We start from the raw sequence: 22559 nt of genomic DNA, 5'->3' as shown, positions 1-22559 counted from the left end.
AGTAGCAAGTTTCCTTAGGTTTTGTTTATTTGGGAATGTTTTGATTTTCCCCTCACTTTTGAGGGACAGTGTTGCCAGATATAGAATTTTTTGGGGGGCCATTCTTTTATTTTACCACTTTGAATGTATTGGCCTGCTGACTTCTGGTCTCTAAAGTTTCTGATTAGAAATCTATTGATAATCTCATTGACAATCACTTGTATGTGATGAGTCACTTTTCTCTTGCTGCTTTTAATATTCTCTTTTTATCTTTCTAAATTTGATTATAATGTGTCTTGACTATGTGTCTGAGCCCATTTTTCTTGGAGTTGATGAGCTTGGATGTTTATATTCACATCTTTCATCCAATTTGGGAGATTTGGGAGATCATAGCTGAAATATTCTCTCTATCCCTTTCTTTCTTTCTTCTCCTTCTGAGCATCCACAGTGCATATGTTGGATCCTTAGGCTATGTTGTCTTGTTTTCAGTCTTAACTTTACTGCTCTCCAGCCTCTATCATTTCCATTATCTTCTCTTTAGGTTCACTGTTAATTTCTTTTGCCTCAAATCTGCCTTTGAATGCCTCTAGTGAAATTTTCATCACATTAGTTGTATTTTTCATTTCTAGAATTCATTTTTAGCTTCTTTTTTGATTTTCTATCCCTTTATTGACATTTTTATTTTGCACATTTTTTTTCCTCTACCTCCCCCACATCTTGCTTTAGTTCTCTGAGAATCTTTAAGGCAGTGATTTTAAAGACATTGTCTGGTATATCTACCATCAGGTTTTTCTCAAGAACAGTTTCTGTTGATTTATTATTTTCCTCTGAATAGGCTTTCGTTTTCAGCTTCTTGGTGTGTCTTGTGATTTTTGTAGAAGACTGAATATTTGAATCTAACCATGTGTTGAATCTGGAGATGAGACTTTCCTCCCTTCCCCAAGGTCTGCAAATTTTTGTTATTCGTTTTGTTTATTAATTTTTGTGATTGTTTTATCCTGCTGTTGTGGAAAAGATCAATATAAGATGTAGATTTCAATGTCCTCAGGTATTTTCTGGACCTTTTCCTGGTCATAAGTGGACATTTTCTTCTAATGTTCCTGGTTTATGTAGTTGTTTTCCAATGTTCTAGCCTTTAATATCTGTCTCGCATAAGGGAAAAACAGAAAAATAAGGGAGAAAAAAAGATCATCAGCCTTTTAAGATCCCTTGAAGTCCATTCAGCCAGAAGGGGGAGATGGTTGCAACAATAGGTGTAGGGATAGCAAAGACTTTGCTGCCTACTTCTTTGTCTGCACTTCTGTGATTAGAGCAGCAAGCAGCAATCAGAACCCAGATATGTGATATTTGGATTTTGTTTGTTTGTTTGTTTGTTTGTTTTGGTCCACTCTGGTTCTTGAAACCTCTGTGCATGCTGCTTTGTGAACACATGTATAGGTGCTTGCCATGTGATGGGGGCAGGGGATGGATAGTTGCTATTGTGATAAAAGCTGAAATAACTGAAATAGAGTAAAATTATCTGCAATTTACATTGAAAACCTGCCCTAGAAGTTACTGCAACTCTTCAAAATAGATACTCTAGACCGAGTCTTCTAGTTCAATTTTTATTTAATTAGGGGAGGCAGATTCCTGTTGCTCTACCATCTTCCCAGAAATTTTCCTACTATCTTTTGACCTTTTTTTTTTTTTTACAAAATTATATATATACATATGATGTTGAATATGTGTGTGTGTGTATATAAAAGAGAATTTTCACCAGTTTCTGTTTGAATGTGTTTCCAGGAAAGCTTTTTATACATATGTGCTCAAAGTGGACCACAGGAGTACTTTCTTGACAGTGTCAGGGATGGAAAGTCCTCCACTGAACAAATAATTCTTCTTAGGAATCACCTGAGGTGCTGTAGCTTCTGCTTTGTGTAAGGCAGCAGCACATCCCTCTTTGTGAGCCTCTATGTGAATTTTTGTGTCTTGAATGAGTGTGTTCAATGAATCTCTACAAAAGTTGTCCACAATATAGTGTCATACACGTGCTCCTGGAGAAAGGTGAATGTGGTTAAGATCTTGCCAGCAAAGCTTATGAGCAAGGCTGTTGAGGTAGTCCATGAGAAGTCAGTACAAGTGATTTGTACCCTTCAAAGATGAAGGAGAAGAGAAACTGCAGCTGAGATCTTGTTGAAATAGGATCAGAACATATTAACAAATCTATGCTTGCAAAGTATCTATTACTACTTAGAGTCAGCAATTTCAATAATATTGGAGATGGGGAGCAGGCTTAATATGATGCATCATTGCAATAATGTTATAGTAATGTTCTGCAAGGTATCATAAATTATTTTCAGGTTTATGAATTAATCTAAATTAAGCTATTAAATGGAAAAGCAGTGTAGATAATCACTCCTTTGCTTAATAGATCTTTTATAATGGGATTTCATCCTTAAAGCCACTGTTTCAATATGTATTGGGTTGTATTTAAAGGTTAATATGTTGGACAGATCCAAACACGTCCTTTTTTGTCAAGCTGACTATAAGTGCCAGAACTCTAATATTATTTTAATTTATGACATGTTACATAAGACAACAATAACTATTAGTAGATGATGTAAAAGGTGGTTGCTATAACTATGGGATATTTTATCCCAGTAGTTAAGACAGGGCATGGAAATTTGTCCTGTATCTAATACTTTTGGCTCCTAGTAATACAGGAATATCTACATAAATATAGAAAATATAATCATTATATCTGTTATTTTTGCCCCAGTATTGATTAAGAACACTAATCTCACTAATCTTTGTCATTGTTTCATCTCATCCAATGTTAAAATTCATTTGGAAGTTCTGACAGAGAGGTACAAAAGCAACTTGTGCCCTTTATCAGTTGTAAATTTTTAAAAGTAATGTTAGATTCCCACAGGTATCAAAACAGAACTCTGTTTTCTTTCCTGACTCTCCCACCCTGCCCATCTCCTCTCTTTCCTCTTTCTTTTGGTTGTCATTAGATGTATTTTGGGGAAGTATCTGTTATAACCTGCCTATGTATGTATATACCTACATACATATGTATGTATATATATATATATATATATATATATAAGCTTCTTCTTCAGAATATCCCCATTAGTATCATCAAAGTTAGGGGTCTCCCCATGGATAATTTTGAGACATGTGAAATTAATTCGAACTAACTCCTTGAAATAACTCCATGGGCCTGTCATCAGTCTTTTTCTCTATTACTGTGTTAATCGAGATTTTCCTCTAGCTACAAGATAATCAGCAGCAGCAGAAAAGTCATTTTCTAAGGTTCTAGTGCACCATCTACTTTTGCAGGTATCGATCTCATCATACCACTTGGTAACTACCCTTCTTTACATCATTCAGTGCACTTGTAAATTGCTATCAGTTCTACTCTGGAGGACCATTCTTAAGGGGGCAATACCTGACTGCGACACACAGTCACAGAATTCTACCTAGCCTAGTGTCAATCACAGCTCATGCTGGAATCCAGAAACACAATCCAATCTGATACAGAAAATAGGTTTGTGTGAGACACATAATCAAGACCATGTAAAGACTAAACCCATACTTTTGTCTCTAAATGCCAATTGTGGAAGCTTCTGAGTGGGATGGAGGTGAGGATCCCCCTAACGTGGGTCTGGCTTGCTTGGCTTGAAAATCTTGGTCACACAAGGGAGGGCATGTTGAGTCTTTCCTCTAAGTTTTTCAGGATATGTCACGGAAGGTTAAGGGAGAGATGAAGCTTGAAAGCTGTCAGCAGTCTAACTTCAAAAATGGTGTTAGACTTTTTATTACACAGGAGTTATGGGGAAAATGCCAGGATGGTAAGTAGGGCTGCAGAAGACTGCAATTTTTAACTGCAATTTTTAATTTAGAAGACTAAATTTTTAATTTAGACATTGGTATTTTTTGGTAGAATGAAAAACCTCTGCATGTTTCACTTTTAATTTTAATGAAAATGATTTCTTTTTCTTTTTTTTTTTTAATTTTTTTTAACGTTTATTTATTTTTGAGACAGAGAGAGACACAGCATGAACGGGGGAGGGGCAGAGAGAGAGGGAGACACAGAACCAGAAGCAGGCTCTAGGCTCTGAGCCATCAGCCCAGAGCCCGATGCGGGGCTCGAACTCACAGACTGCGAGATCGTGACCTGAGCTGAAGTCGGCACTTAACCGACTGAGCCACCCAGGCGCCCCGAAAATGATTTCTTTTTCTAAGTGATAAATGACAGGGGAACGGGTATAAAATAAGGTCTGTATTTAAATATAAGGTATGCCATTCACTCTATGTGCAATCCTGACAAATTATCTGGCACTCCTTTCATCTCTGTTTTCCCACCTATAAAATGATGAATAGTTATACCTTTATGTGAAAACTTTAAATAGAATCTTGAAGTACTTTAAAATGAATAAAAGTATCTAAACCTATTAACAGGTTATCAATAAATATTGGCAGGTTGTGTGATTGAAGAAATGAGAAAGCAGAAAAAAACCATACAAAATAGAAGTTCAGTAAGGGAACATTTGAAAATATTTACAATAATTGGAATAAATAAACCATGATATCTTCATGTGAATGTTAATTTGGGTTGTATGGCATAATTAAAAATTTTCCTATTGGTGTTTTAGTTTTTATCCTCTTTTTTTAAGAAAAGGGTGAAACATCATATGAAGTTATCAGTTGGCTTCCACCTGAAGATCATAAAAAAGAATTCAAGAAATGTTTTGATTTCCTTGTGACAGAAGCTTTGCATGGCAGGTAATTTCTTTTATTCTCTGCTTGAAAGACTTACCGTTTTAGTGATTTAAATGAATGGTTGGATACATAGATACTTGGAGTCAGTTTAAGAGCAATGGATAGATGAATGGATAAATGGATAGATGGGGACATCAATGACAGGGGGCAGAGGATAAATGGAGTAGATGAATTTTTACTCACAATTATTCAGTCTGTGTAGTGTGCCTCTTCCACTGAAAGTAGGAATGCATTTCTGTGTATGAGGGGGATTGTTCCTTTTGGATCTTCCTGGCAACACTTCACCTACAGTGTTTGCATATTCTCCACCACACAGATGGTGGATAGACAATTTAATTTCTCATTGTTGGTATGCAAATGGGAGTCGCCATATTATACTTATTTTTCCTCCCACTTCCTCACATAAATTCAAGAATAGAAAAATGCTTATGAATATTGATTTCTTATACCTCAAACCAGTGTCTTTTAAACTCGTTTAAGAAACCAAATATCTTGGCGATACACAATGAGTGAGTAACCTGAGAGCTTTGCCATTACCTAGAATGTATAGAAAGTTCTTCATGTTTGACATCAGAGGGGAAGACACAAATTCATTCCTTACTTGCTTAATACAGTGGCTTAATGTCCATCCCCCTTCTTCCTTAGAAATTCTGTTTGCTAGTAGGTGGTCATAAAATATGGCTTTTTTATAAAGTCATTTTCCTTAGTCAAACTAGACTCCAAATTTTCTCATATATAAGAGATCTGATCTAAAGTACTGATTTGAAATTTTGTCTATATCATCTAATGTTGTTATTGATACATTTTTAAATTCTATATCTCATCTCTTCTTCCTTAAACTGATTACCTTGAAGGCCGTTTTTTTTTTTTTTATTTATATATGAAATTTATTGTCAAATTGGTTTCCATACAACACCCAGTGCTCATCCCAAAAGGTGCCCTCCTCAATACCCATCACCCACCCTCTCCTCCCTCCCACCCCCCATCAACCCTTAGTTTGTTCTCAGTTCTCAACAGTCTCTTATGCTTTGGCTCTCTCCCACTCTAACCTCTTTTTTTTTTTTTTTTGTCCCCCTCCCCCATGGGTTTCTCTTAAGTTTCTCAGGATCCACATAAGAGTGAAACCATATGGTATCTGTCTTTCTCTGTATGGCTTATTTCACTTAGCATCACACTCTCCAGTTCCATCCACGTTGCTACAAAAGGCCATATTTCATTTTTTCTCATTGCCACGTAGTACTCCATTGTGTATATAAACCACAATTTCTTTATCCATTCATCAGTTGATGGACATTTAGGCTCTTTCCATAATTTGGCTATTGTTGAGAGTGCTGCTATGAACATTGGGGTACAAGTGCCCCTATGCATCAGTACTCCTGTGTCCCTTGGATAAATTCCTAGCAGTGCTATTGCTGGGTCATAGGGTAGGTCTATTTTTAATTTTTTGAGGAACCTCCACACTGCTTTCCAGAGCGGCTGCACCAATTTGCATTCCCACCAACAGTGCAAGAGGGTTCCCGTTTCTCCACATCCTCTCCAGCATCTATAGTCTCCTGATTTGTTCATTTTGGCCACTCTGACTGGCGTGAGGTGATACCTGAGTGTGGTTTTGATTTGTATTTCCCTGATAAGGAGCGACGCTGAACATCTTTTCATGTGCCTGTTGGCCATCCGGATGTCTTCTTTAGAGAAGTGTCTATTCATGTTTTCTGCCCATTTCTTCACTGGGTTATTTGCTTTTCGGGTGTGGAGTTTGGGGAGCTCTTTATAGATTTTGGATACTAGTCCTTTGTCCGATATGTCATTTGCAAATATCTTTTCCCATTCCGTTGGTTGCCTTTTAGTTTTGTTGGTTGTTTCCTTTGCTGTGCAGAAGCTTTTTATCTTCATAAGGTCCCAGTAATTCACTTTTGCTTTTAATTCCCTTGCCTTTGGGGATGTGTCGAGTAAGAGATTGCTACGGCTAAGGTCAGAGAGGTCTTTTCCTGCTTTCTCCTCTAAGGTTTTGATGGTTTCCTGTCTCACATTCAGGTCCTTTATCCATTTTGAGTTTATTTTTGTGAATGGTGTGAGAAAGTGGTCTAGTTTCAACCTTCTGCATGTTGCTGTCCAGTTCTCCCAGCACCATTTGTTAAAGAGACTGTCTTTTTTCCATTGGATGTTCTTTCCTGCTTTGTCAAAGATGAGTTGGCCATACGTTTGTGGGTCTAGTTCTGGGGTTTCTATTCTATTCCATTGGTCTATGTGTCTGTTTTTGTGCCAGAAGGCCGTTTTTTTTAAATGTTTATTTTATTTTTGAGAAAGAGAGAGACAGTGAGAGCAGGGGAGGAGCAGAGAGAGAGGAAGACACAGAATCTGAAGCAGGCTCCAGGCTCTGAGCTGTCAGCACAGAGCCTGACGCGGGGCTGGAACTCACAGAATGTGAGATCATGACCTGTGCTGAAGTCGGACGCTTAACCGACTGAGCCACCCTGCCGCCCTGAAGGCTGGTTTTATATACATGTCACATATGGTATAATATACCAAGCACAGTGCTTTCCTATATTTTTTCAATTAACTTAATTTCTGACATGATTAATGTTCTACTTTTGAGGAATTTGTACTTCATATTTTAAATTTATCACCAATATTTAGCAGCACTGTTCAGGTGAAATCACTTAAAATATAATAGAGAATAATTTCAGCTAATCACCTGTTATCACATGAAGTTGATTTTAACCCCCAGGTGTAGATCTGCATATTGCCAATGAGTTCTCACCTGTGGGCTTTCTTTCAGTGGGCTGACATAGTGTAGTGTTGTACAGGTTACAGGTTGGCCAGGCCATTGATTCTCTTAGTTCTTCATTCAAATGGTAGGCCCATGGGTCACCAAAGTACTTGTACCTGTAACCTCTGGTCAGGAACATTCTCATCTATTTGTCCCTATGCTGCATAAAAAGGATCATTTTCCTTGCAGGAACTGATGCAAAAACATTGAAGCAGAATGGTTCCTGGAACAGTGCCATAGACCAGAGTCTTAATAGATACTGGTAAAATTTTAGCATGAACTTTTGTGAATACTCCAGCTGGGTATGAAGTGGAAAGGATAGTAGTTAGCTTCACAAAGGCTTTTATTTTTGTTTGTTTTAAATGTTAATCTTTTCTGGTAGGAAGACGTAAATCTCACGTTCAGCTTAAAATTAGAATTCAAATATTGCCATCAGAAAGTTCCTTGTGTGAGGCAATCTATCAAATTCAGGCTATTCTCAATTTCAACTAAAAGGGCTATATCATGAATATTGATGTCATGAAGTTATTTCCACAGTTCACTTAGGAAACAGGACAGTCACTGATAAAAAGTCAGTATACAAATGAAAGTTAAAGAGAGCATCACACCTAAAGGAAATAGAAACAGAACAGCAAAGACACCCCAAACCCAGCAGAAGAAGAGAAATAATAAAGATCAGAGCAGAAATAAACAATATAGAATCTAAAAAAACAGTAGAGCAGATCACTGAAACCAAGAGTTGGTTGTTTGAAAAAATAAACAAAATTGATAAATCTTTTGCCAGGCTTCTCAAAAAGAAAAGGGAGAGGACCCAAATAGATAAAATCATGAATGAAAATGGAATTATTACAACCAATCCCTCAGATATACAAGAAATTATCAGGGAATACTATGAAAAACTATATGCCAACAAACTGGACAACCTGGAAGAAATGGACAAATTCCTAAACACCCACACACTTCCAAAACTCAAACAGGAAGAACTAGAAAATTTGAACAGACCCATAACCAGCGAAGAAATTGAATCAGTTATCAAAAATCTCCCAACAAATAAAGAGTCCAGGACCAGATGGCTTCCCTGGAGAATTCTACCAGACATTTAAAGCAGAGATAATACCTATTCTTCTCAAGCTGTTGCAAAAAATAGAAAGGGAAGGAAAGCTTCCAGACTCATTCTTTGATGCCAGCATTACTTTGATTCCTAAATCAGACAGAGACCCAGCAAAAAAAGAGAACTACAGGCCAATATCCCTGATGAATATGGATGCAAAAATTCTCAATAAGATACTAGCAAATCGAATTCAACAGCATATAAAAAGAATTAATCACCATGATCAAGTGGGATTCATTCCTGGGCTGCAGGGGGGGTTCAACATTCACAAATAAATCAGTGTGATACATCACATTAATAAAAGAAAAGAAAAGAACCATATGATCCTGTCAATCAGTGCAGAAGAAGCATTTGACAACATTTAGCATCCTTTCTTAATAAAAACCCTTGAGAAAGTCGGGATAGAAGGAACATACTTAAGCATCATAAAAGCCATTTATGAAAAGCCCATAGCCAATATCATCCTCAATGGGGAAAAAATGAGAACTTTCCTCAGGAACACAACAGAGATGTCTACTTTCACCACTGTTGTTTAACATAGTGTTGGAAGTGCTGGCATCAGCAATCAGACAAAAAAACGAAATAAATAAGTATCCAAATCGGTAAAGAAGTCAAACTTTCATTTTTCACAGATGACATGCTACTCTACATGGAAAACCCGAAAGATTCCACCAAAAAGCTGCTACAACTGATACATGAATTCAGAAAAGTCGCAAGATACAAAATTAATGTACAGAAATCAGTTGCATTCTTATACACTAACAATGAAGCAACAGAAAGACAAATAAAGAAACTGATCCCATTCACAATTGCATCAAGAAGCATAAAATACCTAGGGATAAATCTAACCAAAGATGTAAAAGATCTGTATGCTGAAAACTATAGAAAGCTTATGAAGGAAATTGAAGAAGATATAAAGAAATGGGAAAACATTCCTTTTTCATGGATTGGAGAGTAAATATTGTTAAAATGTCAACACTACCCAAAGCAATCTACACATCTAATGCAATCCGAAACAAAATTGCGCCAGCGTTCTTCTCGAAGCTAGAACAAGCAATCCTAAAGTTTGTATGGAACCACAAAAGACCCCAAATAGCCAAAATAATATTGAAAAAGAAAACCAAAGCAGGAGGCATCACAATCCCAGACTTTAGTCTCTACTACAAAGCTGTCATCATTAAGACAGCATGGTATTGGCACAAAAACAAACACATAGACCAATGGAATAGAATAGAGACTCCAGAATTGGACCCACAAATGTATGGCCAACTAATCTTTGACAAAACAGGAAAGAATATCCAATGGATAAAAGACAGTCTCTTTAACAAATGGTGCTGGGAGATCTGGACAGCAACATGCAGAAGAATGAAACTAGACCACTTTCTTACATCACTCAGAAAAATAAACTCAAAATGGATGAAGGACCTGAATGTGAGACAGGAAACCATCAAAACCCTAGAGATGAAAGCAAGAAAAAGCTCTCTGACCTCAGCCGCAGCAATTTCTTACTTGACACATCTCCAAAGGCAAGGGAATTAAAAGAAAAAATGAACTATTGGGACCTCATTCAAGATAAAAAGCTTCTGCACTGCAAAGGAAACAGTCAACAAAACTAAAAGGCAACGGATGGAATGGTAAAAGATATTTGCAAATGACATATTGGATAAAGGGCTAGTATCCAAACAGAAGAGACTCATAAATATGGAGAACAAACTGAGGGTTGCTGGAGGGGTTGAGGGAGGGGGGATGGGCTAAATGGGTAAGGGGCACTAAGGAATCTCTTCCTGAAATCATTGTTTCACTATATGCTAACTAATTTGGATGTAAACTTTAAAAAATAAAGAAGAAAATTAAAACAATTATAGAAAATGTTTAATATGTAATATTAAATGAAAGAAATGATATGTAAAAAAATAAAATAAATAAATAAAAATAAAAAATAAAATCAGAAATAAAAGACATCCAGATGGCCAACAGGCACATGAAAAGATGCTCAATGTCACTCTTCATCAGGGAAATACAAATCAAAACCACATTGAGATATCACCTCACTCCAGTCAGAGTGGCTAAAATGAACAAATCAGGAGACTATAGATGATGGAGAGGATGTGGAGCAATGGGAACCCTCTTGTACTGTTGGTGGGAATGCAAACTGGTGCAGCTGATCTGGAAAACAGTGTGGAGGTTCCTCAAAAAATTAAAAATAGATCTACCCTATGACCCAGCGATAGCACTGCTGGGAATTTACCCAAGGGATACAGGACTGCTGATGCATAGGGGTACTTGTACCCCATTGTTTATAGCAGCACTTTCAACAATAGCCAGATTATGGAAAGAGCCTAAATGTCCATCAACTGACGAATGGATAGAGAAGATGTGGTTTATGTATACAATGGAATATGAATTGGCAATGAGAAAGAATGAAATTTGGTCATTTGTAGCAACGTGGATGGAATTGGAGAGTGTTATGCTAAGTGAAATAAGTCAGGCAGAGAAAGACAGATACCATATGTTTTCACTCATATGTGGATCCTGAGAAACTCAACAGAAGACCAGGAGGGAGGAGAAGGGGAAAAAAAAAGAGTTACAGAGACGGAAGGAGGAAAACCATAAGAGACTCTTAAATATTGAGAATAAACTGAGGGTTGATGGGGGATGGAGGGGAGGGGAAAGTGGGTGATGGGCATTGAGGAGGGCACCTGTTGGGATGAGCACTGGCTGTTGTATGGAAACCAATTTGACAGTAAATTTCATAGTAAAAAAAAAAGAATGTATCAACTAGAAATGAAACTCTAAAATCTGCTAGTGTAGGGAATGCTTTCAAAGCAGAAGGATCTTGAATTAGCTCTGATAGTGGGTGCATATGGATTGGCCAGAGAAAGGGGAGGGGAGGAGGTGAGAACATTTCAGGAGGCAGAAACACCTGGAGCAGAGTGATCAGAGCAGAGTATTCATTGGACACTGGTAAAATGGGTGGGTGGTAAAATATTGTGAAATTAACACCTCCAATGAATATTTGTCTTTAGTTTTTTTGTTTGTTTGTTTGTTTGTTTGTTTTTGTTTTTACAGGGAAGCGTTTGACAACTTTGTATCATTAATGAAACAACTGGGAATTCGATGCAGTGATTTGCTAAGGAGAGGTGATATCATGGATTTCTTAAAAAATGAGAACTTTGACTTGGTATTTGTTGAAGCACTTGACTTCTGTTCTTTCCTCATTGCTGAGAAGCTTGGGAAGCCATTTGTGTCAATTCTTCCTACCCAATTTGGAAGTGTGGACCATGGGCTACCAAGTCCTGTGTCTTATGTTCCATTATTCCGTTCCTTGCTCACCGACCACATGGACTTCTGGGGCAGAGTGAGGAATTTTCTGATGTTCTTTGATTTCTCCATAAAGCAAAGGCAAATCCATTCTACCATTGAGAACACCATCAAGGAACATTTCCCGGAAGGCTCCAGGCCAGTTTTGTCTCATCTTTTAAAGAAAGCAGAGCTGTGGTTTGTTAACTCTGACTTTGCCCTTGAGTTTGCTAGGCCCCTGCTTCCCAACACTGTGTATGTTGGAGGCTTAATGGCCAGACCTGTTAAACCAGTACCACAAGTAAGTAAAACCTTAGTGCTCAATAGGGACTTCATGCAGAGCTCTTCAGTGCAGAGTTGGTGGCTTCCCTGCCAGTGGGAACTGGGAGTGAAGTAGGATGAGACAAACAAAACACCTAAATGTAAATTTTTATTTTTTTAATTTTTTAATTTTTATTTTTCTATTCTATTTATTCTATTCCATTTTAAATTTTATATTATTTTGGTAAAAACACTTAATATGAGATCTAGACCCTTATCAAAATTTTAACCATACAATACATGATTATTTACTGTAGGTACCATATTGGATCTCAGATCTCTAGACCTTATTTATCTCACTTATCTGTAATTCTTTCTTCATTGAATAATAGCTACCCTTTTCTCTTAAACCCTAAACCTTGGAAACCAGCTGCCACTTTTCATTTTATGAATTTGAATATTTTAAATGCTTCAGATAAGTTAACTCATGCAGTATTTGCTTATCTGGCTTATGTCACTTATAATATCTTTAAGTTTCACCCATGTTTTCCCATATTGCAAAATTTTCTTCTTTTTTAAAGAATACATAATATTCTTTTTAAAAGAACATATAGTATTCTTTTTTAAAGAATATAAGTATTGTTTTTTAAAGAATATAGAGAACTTTTAAAAATATGTAGTATTTTTTAAAGAATATATATATTATATATAATGGAATATATATATATATATATAATGGAATATATATATATATATATCACAATTTCTTCAACCATTCATCTTTGATGGATATTTTGTTTGTTTCCATATCTTGCTTATTGTGAATAGTGCTTCAGTGAATATGGGAATACAGACATCTCTTTGAGATCTTGATTTCCATTTTCTGTTTTTAATTTGTGGGGAAATTTCCATACTATTGTCCTTAGTGCCTTTGACATTTTTCATTCCCAACCACAGTGTGTAAGGGTTGTTATTTCTCCATATCTTTAACACTAGTTGTCTTCTGATTTTTAAAAAAAACTACCAATATTTGTGAATTAATAGCTCATTGTGGTTTTGATGTGTATTTCCTTGATGGCTAGTGTTGTTGAGCACTTTTTTCATATATCTGTTTGCCATTTGGCATGTTTTCTTTGGATAAATGTCTATTCAAGTCCTCCATCTATTTTTAATAGAGTTATAAGACTTTTTTCTTCTCCATTGAATTGTAAGCCTTTCTTATACATTTTGGAGATTAATCTCTTAGGATTATGGTTTATAAATGTTTCCTATTCTGTAGGTCTTCTGTTACTCTGTTGATTGTTTCTTTGCTGTGCAGAAGCTTTGTAGTTTAATGTAGTCTCACTTGTTTTGTTGTTTGTTTTGGTGTTTGTTTCTTTTGATTTTGATATTTCATTTTCTAGTTTATTGTGCTATATTTTTGAAATCAATAGCAAGACCAATACCATGAAGTTTCACCCTGTGTTTTTTTTCTAAGAGCTTTGTTGTTTCCGTTTTAGGATTAAGTCTTTAATCAATTTTGAGTTGAGTTTTTTGTATGGAGTAAGGTGAGGGTCCAGTCAACCTCTGGTGAGAGGTTGTTTTCATAACTATCTGCCAACTTTGGTGAGACTGGTTACACAATTGCCTGGGGTACAGTTAGTTTTTAGTTATTTTTATTTTTATCTTTTAAGTACTTCAAATAAAATATTTTAAAAATATTTCTGTACAGAATGAGAGCATGGAACTTCCTATTCTAATGTCATGTTGTGCTCTTTTCAGTTTTAAATAATAGATTTACATTAATCTTATAATTATCAAAAGATAGTAAAGGTGATTTTAAGTGGTCCCCCAGAATGGTAGTTCTAACAGTGTAGTGCTGGATGGAGTCAATTACAGCCCAATGGAACAATGGGGTATAGGTTGGGAATTGGGAACAACCAAACCATGAAGAGGATGGAGAAACTGTTATAAAGAATTGACAAAACTGTATTAATGCTCATTTTTAGGGGATTAAATCAGAAACTTCCTAGGGGGCCTGCTGGCTCATTTGGTTAAGCATGTGACTGCGGCTCAGGTCATGATCTTACCATTCGTGAGTTGGAGCCCCACATTGGGCCCTGTGCTGACAGCTCAGAGCCTGGGGCCTGCTTCAGGTTCTGTGTCTCTCTGTTTCTGCCCCTCTTATGCTCGCACTCTGTCTCTGTCTCTCTGTTTCAAAAATAAATAAATGTAAAAAAATTTCCTAAGAATAATCTAGGAATTATTATATGCTATATATTATATAGCATAATATATGCTAATTAATATCACACAAAATAGACTTCAGTCAAAAAGTTCACAGGAGGTAAAAATATTTTATAAATGGTTTAATATAACAAATCAATCAATGTAATACATTATTAGAGTGGAAGGAATAAACACATCATGTCAATATATGCAGAAAAGATATTTGACTAAATGAATACCTTTTCATGATAAAAACAAAACTAAGGGTAAAAAAGGTACTTCTTCACATGACAAAGAGTATTTACTGGAACACTCACAGCTAACATCATATTCTTTATGATAGACAGAAATTGTGCTGCCTCAGGTCAGTAGTCTAAGATGCCCACTGCTACTTAAATATGCCATAGACAGAGCAAGTAGGCAAGAAAAAGAAATTCCAAATTGGAATGGACAATGTCAAAATAGCTTACATTTTTTTATATGACATAATTCTCTCTATAGAACATCCCAAAGACTTCACACACCAAAAAGAAACTACTAGATGTTAAACAAATCTAGCAATGTTGCAGGGAAAATATCAACATGGAAATAGGACTTGTGTTTCCATACACTGGCTAGGAACAACCTGAAAATGAAACCAAGTAAATTATTCTGCTTACAACAGCATCCAATTAAACTGAGGAGGTGAAAGACATGTATGTTCACTGGACACTACAAATTTCCTGAGAGAAATTAAGAAAGAACTAAATAAATAAAAAGATATCTCTAGATCATGGGTTATGATACTTAATATTGTTAAAAGAGCAATACTACTGAAAATTATCTACAGATTTAATCTAATCCTTATCAATAGTTTAATGGCCTTTTTTTTTTTATTTTTTTTTATTTTTTTTAAATTTTTTTTTTTAACGTTTTATTTATTTTTGAAACAGAGAGAGACAGAGCATGAACGGGGGAGGGGCAGAGAGAGAGGGAGACCCAGAATCGAAAACAGGCTCCAGGCTCCGAGCCATCAGCCCAGAGCCCGACACGGGGCTCGAACTCACGGACCGCGAGATCGTGACCTGGCTGAAGTCGGACGCTTAACCGACTGCGCCACCCAGGCGCCCCTTAATGGCCTTTTTTATAGATGAAAAAGGCAGTTTTCAAATGCATATGGAAATGAAGAGACCCTGAATAACCAAAGACCCTGAATAACCAAATGAAGAGACCCTGAATAACCAAAGACCCTGAATAAAAAGAAGAATGACTCATACATCTGTGACTAATTCATTTTTACAAGGATGCCAAAAACAACCAATGCAGTCTCTTCAGATTCTCTTCAGAAAATGGTTCTGAGACCATTGGATATTTGCTCACATTGAAGGGAATGTATTTTGAGCCTTCCTCACACCACATACCAATATGAACTCAAAATGGATCAATGGCCTAAATAAAGAGCTAAAAGCCATAAAATTCTTAGAAGACAAGAAAGGGATAAATGTACACAGACTTGGATTTGGCAATGAATTTGTAGATGTGACACCAAAGCATGAGTAACAAAGGAAAAAAATACATAAATTGGACTTCATCAGGATAAAAAAACTTCTCTGTATCAAGGTAGAATGCAAGTTTGTCTTCTCACTGCCACATTTTAGCCTCATACTGGAGGTCCTAAGTAAAGCAATAAGACAAAAAAGGAGATAAAAGGCATATAGATTAGACAGGAGGAAATAATGTGGTTTTGTTCACAGATGGCATGATGGTCCATTTAGAAAATCTGAAAAGTCATAAAAAAAATCCTAGAATTAGTAAGCAATTGGAGCAATGCCACAGGACACTAGTTTAATGTATAAAATCATCCTTTTCTTATATATCAGCAATGAATGGAGGAATATGAAATTAAAAACAATATACTATTTACATTAGCACTACCAAAAATGAGATCTTAGGAATAAATAAAAAATATGTATATATACAAGATTAAATGAGGAAAACTACAAAACTCTAAAGAAAGAAAGAAATTAAAGAACTAAATAAATGGAGAGTAAGTCCATGTTCATGGGTAAGAAGACTCAATATTGCCAAGACATTAGTTCTTTGAAAATTGATCTATACATTCAATGCAATCCCAATCAAAACCTCTGCAACTATTTTGTGGATATTAATTAAAAAATTTTAAAATTTGCATGGAGAGGCAAAAACCCTAAAAAGCCAACACAATATTGAAGATGAAGAACAAAGTTTGAGGAGTGATATTGTCAACTTCATGACTTACTATAAAGCTACAATAATCAAAATGGTATGTATGATATTGGCAAAAGATTAGAAGTCAATGTAACAGAATAGAGAAGCCAAAATAGACCCACATAAATTTAGTGGGCTGATGTGTCATAAAGGAGTAAAGACAATAGTATAGAGAAAGCAGACTTTCAAAAACCAACAGTGCTGGAAAAATGATCTGACTACATAGAAAATTAATTAGCCTCAGATCCTACACATTCAAGAAAATTAACTCAAAACAGACGGTAAACCTTAATATAAAAAGCAAGTGCAAAGTATGAAACTTTTAGAATATGATATCAGAAAAGAATCTAGAGGACCTAGGGTTTGGTGAAAACTTTTTAAATGAAAACCTAAGTCATGATCTATGAAAGAAAGAGTTGATAAGTGTGCTAAGTTGAAATTAAAATTTCTCTTCTGGGCAGGAATTATCAAGAGAATGAAAGGAGGAGGAACAGAACACAACCAAATGTTTGGAACAGATCTGTTAAAAACTATTATTCAAAATATTCAAATAAACACAGACACAAATATACACAATATACAAAGAACTATTAAAATTTAACAATTAAAACCAGTATTTTAAAAATGGACCGAACACCTTACCAGAACTGTCAACAAAGAAAACACAGATGGCTCATAAGCATATGAAGGAGACACATGACAGATATTTTCCCAGCATTACCTCAGTTTCCAGAAGGCCTACTGCCCCCTACTGGTCTAGGACATCAAGTGGCACTCTCCCAGGCACTAGCACCCTGGTCTGACATTGGAACACTCCTAAGTGACCACATATCCCCAGAACTAGGATGAGGGATGAGGATCACCCTTATTCTGGGGCCATGTTGTTAATGAAGAAAGAAGTTTCCACCACCTGTACTTTCCTCTTCTTAAAACATTGTTAAATCGACATTCTGAATCTAGGTGTTGGTGCTACAGTATGTGTTAAGTGCCTTATATGCAATGTGGGCTATTGTGATAGTGGCTGGACACCTAAGGCTCTCTACACATCCATTTGTGATTATTGAAGGTATTCATATGGTATGGCGTGTCCTGAGATCTCAGAAAAATGACTTCAAAGCCACCAGACACAATGGATACGAGCACAGTGAAGAGTGCACTGAGCTGTTCCCAGGGCTATGAGAACAATTTCAAGACAGTGAGCTCTAGGTACTGACAGGAGGGCGTATTCAGTTAATAGTTGACTTTCATTTCATGAATGTCTAGGCTTTCATAAACAACTTTGTTCACATCCTGTCCTTTCTCACTTCTCTCCAGGAATTTGAGAATTTCATCAGCAAGTTTGGAGACTCTGGTTTTGTCCTTGTGGCCCTGGGCTCCATAGTGAGCACCTATCAGTCCCAGGAAGTTCTCATGGAGATGAACAGTGCCTTTGCTCATCTGTCTCAAGGTGTGATATGGAAATGTAAGCCATCTAAGTGGCCCAAAGACGTCAAATTGGCAGCAAATGTGAAAATTGTGGACTGGCTTCCTCAGAATGACCTCTTGGGTAAGGACTACCCAGATCTATTTCTCTCTTTCCATTTATGTAACTTTAGGGCTCTACTAGGCACCCCAGCAGCCTATGAAGGAGCAGATGGTAGCTAAAGGTAATGTCTAGAGGGTAGGAATGGAGCAGCCAGCTGGAGTTCTTGGGATATTAGGTATACTTCCCAAATGGCTAAAATTTCCATGTTTTCTTCTTCCTTTCTATTCCTGATACCTTCAGTCAGAAGTGATATTATCGTGCCATTATTTTGACCCTACCATATTTGGCACTGAACAACATTGCCTAAATACAAAGACAGTTTACGGACTCTGAGAACACATATCAAGGGCCATACTACCAGTGTTTTCCAGGCATCTTGAGCACCTGTTAGGCTTTATGCCATTGTAGAAACACACTCCCACACTTCCTGGTTCATCCTCCTTTGCTGCAAAAGATGTACTCATACTTTCACAAGGTTTCTGTTAACTGTCTGAAGAGTGTACTAAAATATCTGAATGTCAAGCTGAATAACCTTTCAGCTTTTTACCTGGTTCAACAAATTCTCTGGTAACAGAGAGCTAGGTGGTTCTGCACATTTTTTTCAGAAGGCATGCGGTATGTAAAAAGATTCTGATTTTCAAAGAAACACAAATAAATTCTGATGCACATCCCCGTTGAGAGGCAGTGTTGGAGATGAACTCTTTGTTATCAACACTTGTTTTAGTTTTCTCTAAAGAAGGGTGGAGTAAGCACACAGGAACTGTAAATACTGAGATGGGTGGTCCATCATTCTCTGCTTTAGACGATTTCCTATGGAATTGAATAGAAAGCATATGAAGTGTAAGTTTGATGAATGTCACATGATTATGTGTCGTCAGTGAAAGCGTTAAGACTTCAGATAACAGGGAAGTGAATGGACAGTGAAAGAGAGAGGGTGAAACATGGAGAGTGAGAGATGGAAACAGAGATAGAGTGAGATACCAAGAGAGACAACAGGGATGGGAGACGCAAGAGAGATGTAGCATTGAGAGAAAAGAATGGATGGATGAAAGGATGGATATGGGAGGAGGATTATTTCTTGCTAAGCACTGTTCTCTGCAGATTTCCTTGGGTTCTTATTCCCACATGGATTGTTTTAAGGAATCTCTGTACAGAGACAAGGCCAGAGTCTTGTATCTTGGAATATGCACCCTTGAGTGTGTCCTAAGCTAAATCAGTATATCAGTTTCTCCAACATAATTTGAGATCTCTTTGTATTTTTTTTCTGCCCTTGCTACTTTATCAGATGTTCTGAAAATTTTCACCCTGAAATATTCTGCTCTGTTCCTGATTTACAACAGCTCACCCACGCATCCGTCTTTTTGTCACTCATGGTGGGATGAATAGCATAATGGAGGCCATCCAACATGGTGTACCCATGGTAGCGATTCCTGTCCTTAAAGAACAGGCTGAAAACATGGTCCGAGTAGAAGCCAAAAAGTTTGGTGTCTCTATCCAGTTAAAGCAGATCAAGGCAGAGACATTGGCTCTGAAGATGAAGGAAGTCATAGAAGACAAGAGGTATGGAGCTCTTTGGGCTTGTGGTCACTTAGGCTGAATGAAGGCATCAAATACGAAGGGTGCTGTGTGGCACACTTTTGCAATAACAGCTGGAACTTCCAGGACACGGAATATGTATGTGATGCTAACATCTGACCTGTTACCTTTGAGAGCAAGACTAGGCATTTAGGTTAGATATTGAGAACGAGTTCTACTCAACTATAAGTAGGACTGTGACCTACTTATATAGGGTTTCTGAGAGGTGTTATATTTTAAGGGTGCTTATAATTGAATTACTTAAGGCAGAATGTTGCCTTTCAGTCCCCCAATATGCCACACTGTTTCCTGCCTCAGGCCCTTTGTCAGTGTTGCTCTCTAAAACATCCTTCCTTCTCCTCTCAGGATTGGCACCTTCATGACAGTTGGACTAATCTCCAATGCCCTCTCCTCAGAGAGGCAGTCTTTATCTAACAGTCCTAAATGCACTCTTCTCCCATTCCCTTCAATCATAATTTCATTTTTCCTTCTTATCGCTTCTCAGGATCAGCAACTACCCCATCCCCATTTCTTTCTGTTTTAATTTATTGTGTGTCCCTCACACTGTAGAGAGTAAGCTCCCCTAGATGGCCAAGTGTGTCTCTTGTGTTCCCATATTCCCAGGGCCTAGTAAAGGGCCTGCTACAAAGTAAGGATGAATTTATGTTAAGTGAATCAGTAAAAGGGCCCATGATGTCCTAGGTAAATTCCCATCCAGCACAATGATCTGATAACCAGGATGAACTGAATAACTTATTAGGGTCTCCAGGACATCTATACTGAGTGGGTTATATGTTACATCCCATATATTCATATCTACTCTTCCCTTTATCAACCATAAGCTTCCTGGGTAGAGATTTGACTTTACAACTTAGTCCCTGTTTTATAGTTTAGCACTTTTAGCACTAATCATGTATCTTTGCATGGAGGCGCTCGTTTGAGCTTTTCAATGGGACCAACTGGACGGTGGTAAGGCCAGGCCAACAACTTTTCCTTGAAAATTAGTCTTCTGTGCATGCAGAGGAAAGCATGTGTGACACAAGGTCTCTAAGACTTCTGAGACCACAGAAGTAATGGCCTGCCTCTGTGTCTGCCAACAGGTACAAGTCAGCAGCGGTGGCCGCCAGCATCATCAGGCGCTCCCACCCCCTGACCCCTGCCCAGAGGCTGGTGGGCTGGATCGACCACATCCTCCAGACAGGGGGTGCGGCCCACCTCAAGCCCCACGCCCTGCAGCAGCCGTGGCATGAGCAGTACCTGCTGGACGTCTTCTTGTTCCTGCTGGTGGTCACCCTGGGCACCCTGTGGCTCTGCGGGAAGCTGCTGGGCATGGTGGCCAGGTGGCTGTGTGGGGCCAGGAAGCTGAAGAAGGCCTGATGGGGATATAATGTTGATAGTTGTCTCAGGACCCACTGGTTGTACAAGGCTTCCAACAAACACAGGACACTGATGGTGTCTTCCCCATATTGGCACTTTAGGGTGGAACACAAATATCTCCTCATTATAATCTGCCTCTGCTTAGAAATTCTTATGAAGTAATCTTGGGATCTTTTTTAAAATTGTGGTAAAATTTATATTATGTAAAATTTACCATTTTAACCACTAAGTGTACAGTCGTTGGCATTAAGCACATTGATGTTATCATGCAAACCTCACTACCATTCATTCCAGAACTGTTTTCATCATCCCAAATTCAAACTCCATGCTAATCAAACAGTAAATACTCATAACCCTGCCCCCACCCCCATGACCCCACAGGCTCCTGCCAACACCCATTCTACTCTCTGTGTCTGTGAATTTTATCTTGGCTTCTTGACTTGCCCCTCATCAATGGCCTCCTCACTCAGATCCAGGCCTTCATCCGACAGCCCTGCTTTCCTCCCCATTCCACAGGGCCCTGCTTACTTCACTGTTGCTCTCTGGACACTTTTCTCTCTCTGATCTTTCTCTATCCTCACTTTTTATGGCATGACATAAGATCTTGGCCAGTTGTTCCAGTTTGGGTCTCTTTCCTCTTGTGTCTCCTTCTCACCTCACGTCCAAGCTCAGGAAGCCTCTCCTCTGTCTGTCCTGCAGTTAGGCAGGGGTGGCCCTCCCTGGACTCCACTTGTGGTCTCTGTGCTGAGTCCCCTCCTATGAAGAGCATCTCCTTTGCTCTCAGACCTGGAGCCTGCCTTTCGGCCACAGCTGATGCTGTGTTTTTCACTTGTCACAATTAACTTCTCATTTCTCACTCTTAAAAATGTAGTCATGGTGACCTCAAGTCAGATCCCAGACCTCTGTGTGAGGCTCTGGGGCCCAGGTCCAGTGACCATGGCCATTCCCAGGACTTTGTTGATTTAGGAAACATCTTTCTGCCACCCTACTGTGGCATAAATAGGAAGTAACCCACTATGTATAGCAATTACATTCAGTTCCTAGCAACATACACCAGAAAAAGAGTGTATTAACCACCAGGGTTATTTTTTGTTTTCTTGTTTGCTTCTTTGATAAGGACTGGTGTGGTGGCTCCATCTTATTGTCTGTAGATTTTGCTCCATTTTTTTTTTTTTGACTTTTTGATATTCTTTACTAGACATCAGGCTCCCACTCTGGTAGGTTCCCTTTATAATATAGTTTACTTTCAAGTGATTATGTGCTGATATTTGCTTTTGCATTTACAGATTTATAATTCTGTATAATTCTGAATTATATTTCTCCTTTAAAGTTTCAAATGTATGCTATCTTGTGGGTTATAACACAGTGAAGAAAATAGTAGATATGCAGGATGGTCCCAGAAACCATAGTTTGACTGCTTAATTCTGGGGTTGTGCCCACATCTTGAAATAATTCAAATAGAG

At 37.7% G+C, this 22559-nt stretch overlaps 1 protein-coding gene across 3 annotated transcripts in view; it reads left to right on the top strand.

Moving 5' to 3' along the window:
• Window positions 1-21325, top strand: part of LOC112861625 (UDP-glycosyltransferase 3A2-like) — a 46880-nt gene extending 25555 nt beyond the window's left edge. For 2 of the 3 annotated variants that reach the window (XM_086677019.1, XM_086677038.1), the window contains 5 exons: window positions 4641-4749; window positions 11694-12225; window positions 17934-18165; window positions 19485-19704; window positions 20820-21325. In XM_086677019.1, coding sequence (XP_086533145.1) covers window positions 4641-4749; window positions 11694-12225; window positions 17934-18165; window positions 19485-19704; window positions 20820-21096 — 1370 coding nt within the window. In that variant the 3' untranslated portion in view covers window positions 21097-21325. The remainder of the gene's footprint in view (window positions 1-4640; window positions 4750-11693; window positions 12226-17933; window positions 18166-19484; window positions 19705-20819) is intronic. The other variant, XM_086677029.1, reaches the window with a different exon arrangement.
• Window positions 21326-22559: the final 1234 nt, after the last annotated feature.

The sequence above is a fragment of the Puma concolor genome, chromosome A1, assembly GCF_028749965.1.
Source record: "Puma concolor isolate L17-30 chromosome A1, mPumCon1.1.hap2, whole genome shotgun sequence".
NCBI lineage: Eukaryota > Metazoa > Chordata > Mammalia > Carnivora > Felidae > Puma > Puma concolor.
This window is presented reverse-complemented; position numbering and strand designations above follow the sequence as displayed.